At 38.0% G+C, this 10,644-nt stretch overlaps 1 protein-coding gene and 1 gene segment (V, D, J or C); both read left to right on the top strand.

Annotated features, from left to right (window-relative positions):
• Positions 1–295: 295 nt before the first annotated feature.
• Positions 296–6,382, top strand: LOC105899103. The segment is given in 5 exon segments: positions 296–825; positions 4,716–5,090; positions 5,344–5,364; positions 5,690–5,793; positions 5,929–6,382. Coding segments are annotated over 5 exon segments (684 nt in total).
• An 831-nt stretch (positions 6,383–7,213) lies between these two features.
• On the top strand, positions 7,214–10,265 carry LOC105899102 (T cell receptor beta chain MC.7.G5-like). The gene is made up of 5 exons (XM_042709834.1): positions 7,214–8,059; positions 8,907–9,236; positions 9,359–9,373; positions 9,563–9,672; positions 9,978–10,265. Exons 1-5 carry the CDS (start codon positions 7,984–7,986, stop codon positions 10,002–10,004), a joined length of 558 nt encoding a protein of 185 aa, XP_042565768.1. The 5' UTR covers positions 7,214–7,983; the 3' UTR covers positions 10,005–10,265.
• Positions 10,266–10,644: the final 379 nt, after the last annotated feature.

Here is a 10,644-nt window from a genome sequence, read left to right as displayed (position 1 = left end):
GGCAAACATACCTCACAACGTACAATTCCACCTTTCAAATTCTATCAGACAAAGCAATATTTACGTAACAGATTACACCTCAGAAGATGTCACTGGGACTGGTTGAAAAACAGGTCAGGGGGTGTGATGTTGTTTTGGGATATGTGCTGGGGTAGGGGGTGGGAGTGTGTTGAGCCAAATGCATACCAACCCTTTGTCTGACTTGTCAGTGTTTACTGAAATAGAAACACTCAACCGGAGCGAGTTGATCTTGAGGAGCACCTGAGGGGCTGAGAATAGAGTCGGAGAGGGAGGGTGAGGGGGAGGGGGAGGAGCGCACCCACACACACTGGCAGACAGTCTGTGTTTTTGTGTGATAGTTTAGCACCGTGGGGACAGGGGGCCACGGTGATACAACTCCATAGAGCCGCCGTACAAAAACCCCACGCAACTTTCAAACATTGCTATGGAACTAGAGAGGGTCAGAATACCAGTTGACTGACAAATATCATCCCATCTTAGACTCTGGGGATAATTACTTGAATTATATTGAAGGATTCGTGAGAATTTAAGAAAATGTAATGCATATCAGGTTTTGGGGAAGAAATCAAGTGAAGTGATACCCCAGTTATAATTCTCTCCAAAAACACCCCTTCATCATGAACCTATTTTGGCGTTGTTCATTTTAATATATGCTTCATGAGAATGTCTTCAGGATTGCTCTGTTTCTGCTTTATATTTTTGGAGTACAAGATGTCCTGGATTACTTTTTTGTGAGTGAAAACAAGCAATGTGACACTGGAAGCCAAGCATATTTTGGAGACGGAACAAAACTGACTGTTTTAGGTAAGTACAGAACACAAGTTTTGGATTAATGTCTTGCAAATATTCTGATTCAAAGGCCCAGACTGTGCAGGTGTGAGATTCTGTTCATCAAACAGAAACAGCTGTGAAATGCAAAATCTGGTAAATAGTACCTGAATGATTTCTGCATCTCCGTTATTAGTGCAACTTGTTCGGAATTAAGGTTTTTGAGGTAGTCTCAAATTTGTGCTTGCTGCCCCACTGTGCCAATGCAAACCCAGCGTTCTTCGGCAATGGAACCAAACTGACCGTTTTGGGTAAGTTTGGGTAATTGTACATTGTGGTAAAATTCACTGTCAAGCTGCTACTGAGGATTAGATGCCTCGCTGATTTCTGCACTGGCTCTTTGGTTTGCCAAACGTATCTCACAAAATGAGATATTTGTCCTTACTGACGATTATAAAGTAGCGGTACTGGTTGTCACATCATTTTGATACTTTTTGGCATGGTGATCTATTGCTGTGCCAACTATCAAGCTTATTTTCGGAGACGGCACAAAATTGACTGTACTTGGTGAGTAAATTGTCCAAATGGATTAATACTTTTGTTTCTGAGTTGGTTTTGAGAAATTATCAGACATACATAGATGTTTGTTCCTGAACAAACAATGTTGAAAGTTGTTTTTTTACTTACTCAAAATGAGTTGAAAGCAGTTTTCAGTTTCCACTGTTAGTACAATGAGCTGAAGCTGTTATGGTTGCCCTATAAATATTGTCTATGACTGGGGGCACTGTGCCTCTGGCACCGGTCAAGCTTATTTCGGAGACGGCACAAAATTGACTGTACTTGGTGAGTAAATTGTCCAAATGATGCATAATAGATTCATACTTTTGTTTCTGAGTTGGTTTTGAGAAAGCATCAGACTTACATGATGGATCTTTGTTCTTCAACAAACAATGTTGAAAGTAGTTTTTTTACTTACTCAAAATGAGTTGAAAGCACTTTTCAGTTTCCACTGTTAGTACAATGGGCTGAAGCTGTTATGGTTGCCCTATAAATATTGTCCATGATTTGGGGCACTGTGTCTCTGGCGGAGGTCAAGCTCACTTCGGTGAAGGCACAAGATTAACTGTTCTTGGTAAGATCCATCAAACAAACACACATTGCGAGTTTGTAACTTACATTGACTGAGATAAATTAAAGCAGTTCTGATGCTTTGTATGTTTTAACAACTGTAGGCAGAGAGTTAATCAGTGCTTTGTGTAAGGACATAGTTTTGCATGTGAAGGTTGCTTAGAGAGGGGTTATGGCATAACACTGAAACTCTGTGCTCCAACTCACAAGCCTATTTTGGAGAAGGCACCAAACTCACTGTTTTAGGTAAGAAAGTATTTTGCATTGCATGTCTAAATGCTGTTTAAAGAAAAAGGGCCTTGAGACAACGTTGGCATAATCTCAAGTGTAGATACAATATTGCAATTTGGACTGTGTCATTAGTTTGTAACTTCCATTGACTGAGATAAATGAAAGCCGTTCGGATGCTTTGTGTGTTTTAACAACTGTAGGCAGAGAGTTAATCAGTGCTTTGTGTAAGGACATAGTTTTGCATGTGAAGGTTGCTTAGAGAGGGGTTATGGCATAACCCCGAAACTCTGTGCTCCTACTCACAAGCCTATTTTGGAGAAGGCACCAAACTCACTGTTTTAGGTAAGAAAGTATTTTGCATTGCATGTCTAAATGCTGTTTAAAGAAACAGGGACTTTAGACAACGTTGGCATAATCTCAAGTGTAGTCTCAGCATAGAGGTTAAAACATAGGTTAAACACATATTCTAGTGATATCTATTTGTATCCATCTGCTTTGTGGATCATTTGTCTAAGTTGTACATGATGTCTTTTTATTTAAATGTTATTAAGAGCTCCCTGGCACCTTGCCAAATGATCCGCTGTTGAAATCCATACAATATTGAAATTTGGACTGTGTCATTTAACAGTTCACTCAGAATAGGTTTGGCATTACAAAATGTATACTTGTATGGGCCAGTCATGTATTCCTCCTTTCCTTTGTGTAGAAAATATTGATATTGGTGTTAGATTTGTAATTAGTATATCATAGCGGGCAGGTGCATATGGTCCTGATTGAGCAGAGACAGAAGGTTTTATCTGTAGCCTTGTATCAGTGTGAACTACAACCCAGCGTACTTCGGCAGTGGTACCAAGCTAACAGTTTTGGGTGAGAGCCTTTTTTTCTGTTTAATCTTTTTCTGGAAAAGGAGAGTGTGCACAGAATGAAATAACACATAGCATAAAATAAAAGGAATTAGTTTGGTGGTTCAAAGGTTGAGGTGTTTATCTGGTGTCTTTGAAGTGTTGGCAGTGCGTTGTAGATTGACATTTTGTCCTAAAATACCCTGATGTGCTTGATTCGGCTGTCATAGTCTGTACCTCAATTATGTTATGCGACCGTACTCTGTGCTCGACTGACAAGGCAGTGTTTGGTCCAGGCACAAAACTCACTGTTCTGGGTAAGACCACAATATGTTTTCTGCTATATAGAAAGATAACATTGTAATCAATCCCTCAATCAATCAATGTATGTGAGTTTTTTTAAAGTCTCAGACTGGATAATGTTTTCTGTCAGAAAGGGAAGGAGCAAAACTAAGTTCATTGTTTAGAGAAATACCACATCATATGCTATAGAAATATATGTGTTTGCAATCTTGGCGTTTGTTACACTGATAAGTGGTTACACTAAGCTACGGTCATACGTGCTCAGTTAGCTTGAAGTCGTTCAGTTTTTCTGCTGCCGCTGAGCAGTGTGAACACTCAGCCTGCTTACTTTGGGCAGGGAACCAAACTCACTGTTCTCGGTAAGAACAATTCAATTCTGTTGTTAATCAACTGTAGTTATTTTTAAATTGTAGTTAATGTGGACTACTCCAGTTAACTGTATAAAAGCATCAGCTGCAAACTACATGTGATTTAAAGTTTAAGGCATATACAGGCCAGTAATACTGAAGATATTTTAAGTAATCTTAAAAGTGTGCAATGACTGGATGAGTGAATGTGGAAATTGTGAAAAGGTTTTCAACTTAACTATTTGAAGAACACCTTTGAGACAGATTCATGTTTAGCTTGCTCCTTTGCTGTAAGATATTCACGTTCATGAGCAGAGAAGAACAGGCATCTTGAGAAACTGTTTGTGGTTTTCCTCTTCATGAGGCTATTTTGCATGATGATGATTATAATTATAGCTTTCATATAACCTTGAAGATGAGTTCTTCAATTAGTTCTTCAATGACTAATTCTTCAACTTTAATTGCTATTTGACTCATAAATGAAGCTGATGTTGAATCAGCAAGATTCCAATGTACATCAAGGAGACTGAGTTTGTTAGAAATAGTGAGAGAAATATTGTTGCCATATAAAACCAATAGCAGTGATTGTGTTGGTCTAGAAATAGCTCCATTGCTATTGCAAACAGTCTTTTGAGAGAATGTTGTTTGTACAATTTGGTCCTGTGGGAGTATACATTCTATTCCTCCTTACCAAACTCACAGTACTACTACAGTAGCTTAGTTCTTGTTTCTGGGAGAGAGTAGTGTGAACTGACACGTATTCTGGTAAAAGCACTCCAAAAATCTTGAAGTAAGGTTCTTCATATTCTTTTTATTGAGCCCTTAAATGTAAGGTTATGTTGCTGAAAATGTGGATTTTTCGTGGATTTATGGTCTTAAGTATAATGACAGCTCAAGAAGCAACATATAGATATATTATGTCATGTCTCATGTTTGAAATGTTGCCAGACATAGATTCATAGGTTTATTTGAAGTGAATAGCAGACAGAGCCTCTGTTGGTTACAGAGCTTTGCTGCATTTTATATTCCAGACAGCACTTGACTGATTTAATCATTCCTGCATTTTTGCTTTTAGATCCGAACGTGCCCATCACTCCCCCCACTGTGAAGGTATTTCCTCCTGGAAAAAGTGAAAGGTGTGACAAGGATGTCCAGAAGAAAAGGAAGTCAAAGTCAGTTACCCTGTTGTGCGTGGCCTCAGGCTTTTACCCTGACCATGTGCATGTGTCCTGGCGGTTCAATACAGAGAATCGAACCAAAGGAGTGGGAACAGACAATAGTCCCAAGCGTCCCGAGCCTGATACTGATGGCAAAATGTACAGCATCACCAGCAGGCTGAGAGTTCCAGTCAAAGAATGGGCAAAGCCCAAAAACACTTTCACCTGTGTGGTCGATTTTTTCAATGGGGCAACTACTGTAACTACAGAAGGCTATATAACTGGAACGGCTGGTATGTCACTCATATAAATATCAGATATCCATATTATACCAAAGTATACCTATAGCACTGATTACTGAAAATGCAAAAATGTACATTTGTTTTAAAAATGCTACAAAGGCACCTTGCAGAGATTTGAAGACTGATGTAATCTAATTATGAGAAATACATAAGATAATCACATTTATAATCACATTCAAATTCAAATGACTAATTCTGCTAAAATAAATGGCCTGTTGTAATTGTTCATGTTTATATTTCACAGAACAAGGCGAAGTAGACCCAGGTAATTCCATGCATACACCAATAACAATGTAATTTATCTAAACTGTAAAGAGTCCATATGCCTGTCTAATACACATTACAGAAATACGAGCTGTGGCTATTAAATAATTAGACTAATGCTGTAATTCAAGTGTAATGAAGCACTCTTTACACTCGTGTAAATGTACTTGTAACAACAGTCTCATTATTTAATAACCACACCTCATATTTCCCTAAGCATGTGTGCATTTAACTATGTGAAATGTGGGCATGCGAGAATTAGGTGTCTTTATTGGTATACATTGTAATTTCATTAAAACTGCTGTGTCTATTCTCTTTTGTTGCAGCTTTTTATGCGATGTCAGCTCAAACTGCCAAATTTGCATACAGCATTTTCATCGTTAAGAGCTGCGTGTATGGACTGTTTATCCTCATTGTTGTCAAGAAGCAGGTAGGTAGATCAGATTAATTGTGACAACAAGAACAAGACTGGTTCTTCCATTTGAAATCTTTGTTTGTATGACTTTGTATCTATGTATGTATAACTTAACACCTTATTTGATTTGATATTGAAAACTTTTCTCAGATTTCTCACGGCTCAAAGGAGAAGTGGTAAACTCAGATGCTAGTGGAATCTCTCAGGATCCTTGGAGTATGGAGGTGTCGTCCAGTTCTCCACTGTAGGAAGAAATCCATCACTCCCTCTTTTTCATTAATTAACCTTTTCAATCAATCAAATATCATTTTTTAAATGTTCTTTATACATTTCTCTCATTTAAAATCATGGTCCATATGTAGACTGAAGTATAGCATGCAAAAATGTTGCTCCTTTTTTTCTAATGTTATCCTGGCTAGCATGTGCTATTAGGGGTTTGAGTTTTTCTGTAATACCAGATTAATGAAATTACACTTTGCTTACTGATTTAATTCCAATGATGTTTCTTTATCTTACCTTAGAATTAGTATGTACATGAATATGTGTATGATTTTTTTTATAAAATGCCTTGTTATCATCAAATAAAATTAGTTCTTGAAGACAACCATTGATTGTTGTTACAGTGTCAATAGTACAATATATCTGGACATGACATTTCATTTATATTATTGATGATAAATATGAAAAAATATAGAAAAAATGAATAGAAACAAAAAGGGTTGTAATAATTAAGTTTGATATACTGTTATGTCAGTTGGTAAACACAGCCCTGGGGGGTATGGGAAAACATTTCTGTGGAAGCCCTGAAGTTAGGAAAACAGTGTAGGAGAACAATGGATGTGTTATAGCGTATTGAACACTTCTCCTGTGAGGCTAGAAACAAATACTTAAATTACCCATTATATGACACTATCACTAAAACTGATTTCTAACTTTATACCAAAACTTAAGAGTATTTGCTTTCCTTATTCTCACAGGATTGTGCACACATATTAATTGTTAATGAAAAGTGTCTATATATTCTTTGTGAAAAGAGTGTATATTGTAAAGATACATCTCTATATTATCACAGATAATATATGAAAACTGGAAGAATGCAGAATATGTACACCACGTATTATCAAATCAGTGAGGGGAAACCATTGAAATCTAAGTACTTAGCTCATCTTGTATAATTGCACAAATTAGCTTTTGTTTCTGGCATGCTGTGTTACCTAAATATTCAAAAGGTATATGGTCCCAGAAAAGAAAAGGTCTGGTAATCCTCTTGTCTGTGTTTTGGCAAAATCACGCATACACCACACAAACACACACACACACACACACACACACACACACACACACACACACACACACACATACACACACCACACAAACATACACACACACACAAACACCCCCCCCCCCCCCACACACACACACACACACACACACACACACACACACTTATAACACTTAAACTGAGCAAATGCACATTCTTATTTCATGCTATTTACAGGTGTAGGCACAATGTGTATATTTCTTCCTATTGTTAATTTGTGCTCTTCGGCATGAACATTCCTATTATATAAACCAGCATAAACAGGCCAATGATTAACACTTTTAATCTGATCAAACACTGTGAATTGAATATATAAAAAATAACAATGTGTTTCTAGTGCAACCTGTCTTCAGTTTGTTTTGTTTTCACAGTGACATCGCAAGGGAGGGCAACTTTTGCTGAACAATGTAGTCCTGTGTACAGGGGGACACAGTGACACACACACAAACACAACCTCTACACAACGGTCATTGAACAAACAAACACCACAGAACTCTGTACAGTCACACGAACATGCACGACTTGCTATAAGTGTTCTACATAATTATCTCTTTTTTCATTGACTCAAGTTTAATTTACTCAGTGTTTCAACTCAAACGACCTCAGCTGGTCCATATGTCCTGGCATTATTTCTGTCATGAAGGTGATGTTAACCTTGTGTAAATGTGATGGCACTGTAAGCACCAATTTCCTAGTAAACTGAGACCGCCTGAATACTCCTTGTTTATGTTTGTCTGGGGAGATTTCGTGTTGATTGTGTGAAGGGGGCCCCTAGGTGCGGAAAGAGATAATGGGGCGACCCTACCTTTACCCAGCACGCACACCCAACGGGCCCCCCACTGAAGCCTGCTAATACCAATAAGTGCTTGTTGGCCCGAGGGTTTATGTTACGTCTGAAATCATCGTGTGCTGGCTTCGGGAGTCTGATATTTGGATCAGGGACAAAGCTCACAGTTCTCGGTGAGTAAGCTACTTTTTCAGCTCCACGTGGGACTGGGCAATGTTTGAATTGTGGGATGGTAGTAGAGTAGTGTAATCATGCATTTAGGAGCCACGGGAGAGGATCTTGAACTTGATGCAACTTGATGAAAAATGACTTCTCAAATAAAGTCATTTTCATTTCCATTTGCTTCAAAACCTTAAAAAAAAGGTTTGAAAACAGGTCATCCGTAACATAAGTGTATTTTGTACACTTCATATGTGTGTTAAGGGCTGTGTTAGTTTGTAAGATAGCAGAGGGATTTAGTACAGCCTTAAAATACAGTGTGCAGTCATACAAGCACATTTTGGTCCTGGAACTAAAGTAACCGTCCTAGGTAAGTTGAAGGAAATTTGTTCTAATTATCTGACAGTAGTACATGCAGAGTATATATTCTGTATGAAGTTTGATGTAAAAGTACTTTTTGTAAATTATTACTATTGATTTCATCTACAATGCTTTAGACTCTAAAGTTTAGAGTGTCATTGGACATAAAAAATGGCAACTGATAGATCTTGTAATACATTTTGATTTTGAGGTTTGTGCTCCAGATGTGGTATTGTAAGGGGAAAACAACAAGCAGTGCATTTGCAATGTTCTTGCACTAGTTACCTACTTCCTCATAGCAGTCGCCAACAAACTCTGTTTTTGTTTTCCCCTGACAAATATGTCACAGATTCATTAAAAAGGACATTCTTTAATCCCATATTGATTGTTAGAAAACATGTGTAATCAACTGCATACAGTAAGTGCTGCCCAACACTCCAAAATGATAACATTAATTAAACTAATGATTGTAATGTTTTTTTTTTCCACATTCCCTACAAGATCCCCAAATTCCTGTCACAAAGCCAAATGTAACGGTCCTGCCACCTTCTCCGAAAGAGATCTGTGGGAAGGTGACTCTAGTGTGTGTGGCAACAGACTTCTACCCTGACCATGTTGCTGTATCCTGGAAGATCAATAATGAGACTGTTACGAGTGGAGTGGGAACAGAAAACAGTGCCCACAGTTTAAACAAAATGTATAGCATCTCCAGTCGCCTGCAAGTTAAAAAGTCAGTTTGGCAAAACACCGCAAACACCTTTACTTGTTCTGTCCAGTTCTTTGATGGGGAAGACAATGTCACTGTGACAGACATAATTCATGGCCAGAGTGGTGAGTATCAACTGTATGAACTAAAAGGTGGCATTGTGGTTATACTGACACATTTCTTATCAACTGACGACACCTGCTAAAAGTTGAATTGTTTGTTTTGTTTGTTTGTTTTGTTTTGGCAGGGTCAGGGTTGACAGGTGAGTTCCCCTGTTAAGTAGGACTGCTGACATGAAATTTGTTTGAGTGATTTCAGTCATTTATGTGCAAAAGCCACCACTGTAAAGTTTTTGATTTTTGATTTTTTTTTTGCTGACAGCGTCCTGAACTTACAGATCATTAAAGGTCACGGCTGATACGGTAATCTGTGTTTTTGTGTTTGTTGCCAGTGGAGACGGTGCGCCGGGCCATGCTGACAGCACGTTTTGCCTATCTCCTCTTTTTGGGCAAGAGCATTCTGTATGCTTTAGTGGTGGGCGGCCTGGTGTGGAAAATCAGGGTAGGTTTTTCCTGGCCCAATAGCAGCTGTATTTGCATCATAATACATCAAGATGATTTTAAATGTGCTGATGGTTCCCTCAAATGTGCTGCATAGTATAGAACTGTTTAAAAAACTTAAAATATATATATTTCAGTATGTTTTTACTCATGTTTGTCTCTTTCATAATGCATCAAGATGATTTCAAATGTGCTGCATAGTATAGAACTGTTTAAAAAATCAAAAATATATATATTTCAGTATGTTTTTACTCATGTTTGTCTCTTTCTCTCTCTGTTTCTGTTTTTTGTCTATAACACCTCCAGGGCAGCAAGCAGAGTACAGGAGAATGATGAAACACCCTGAAATAACGGCCATGTTTAAAAAGTGCCACTTTTCTTAACTATACTAGAGCGTCATTTCAAAAAAAGAATTGTTTTGCATAATTCCTAATTCATTTCCTGTACTTCACAAATGCTTCTGTATTACATACTCTTGTATTCCATAGTTATCATTATGTGTGTAAAACCTGTGCCCAATGCCTGTTATGCAAATGAGCGAAACCTTTTTCAATAAAAAAGAAACATGGCATTAAGACAGCAGGATGGAATTAATGGTGTGGTGTTTGAAGTCTTTGATCATTTAAATATCTCAGAAAAAAACATGTCTTTTCCAATCACTTCTTTTAAAAGAGCTGGTGTGGGGGCTACACATAAGCACACTAAGTAAACCGTAGAAGCAAGATGATAGCTGTCATTGTATTTCTCAGAAATGTCACAGTGGAGATGGTTCATTTCGATGTAGCGTCTCCCACACTACAAAGGATCAGATAACCACTTCCTGCCATAGACAACATTTGCTCGACAATGGAAGGTCTCTGCTCGCCTTCTGCAGCTCCTTTCAGTTGCGTTGGCTTGTGTGGTCTGATTATTTCACTTTTTTTCCGAAAAACACTCCCCATATCTACACTTCGCTGTGTGAAAACAACAGACA

The sequence above is a fragment of the Clupea harengus genome, chromosome 14 (genome assembly GCF_900700415.2).
Source record: "Clupea harengus chromosome 14, Ch_v2.0.2, whole genome shotgun sequence".
In the NCBI taxonomy this organism is placed as follows: Eukaryota; Metazoa; Chordata; class Actinopteri; order Clupeiformes; family Clupeidae; genus Clupea; species Clupea harengus.
This window is presented reverse-complemented; position numbering and strand designations above follow the sequence as displayed.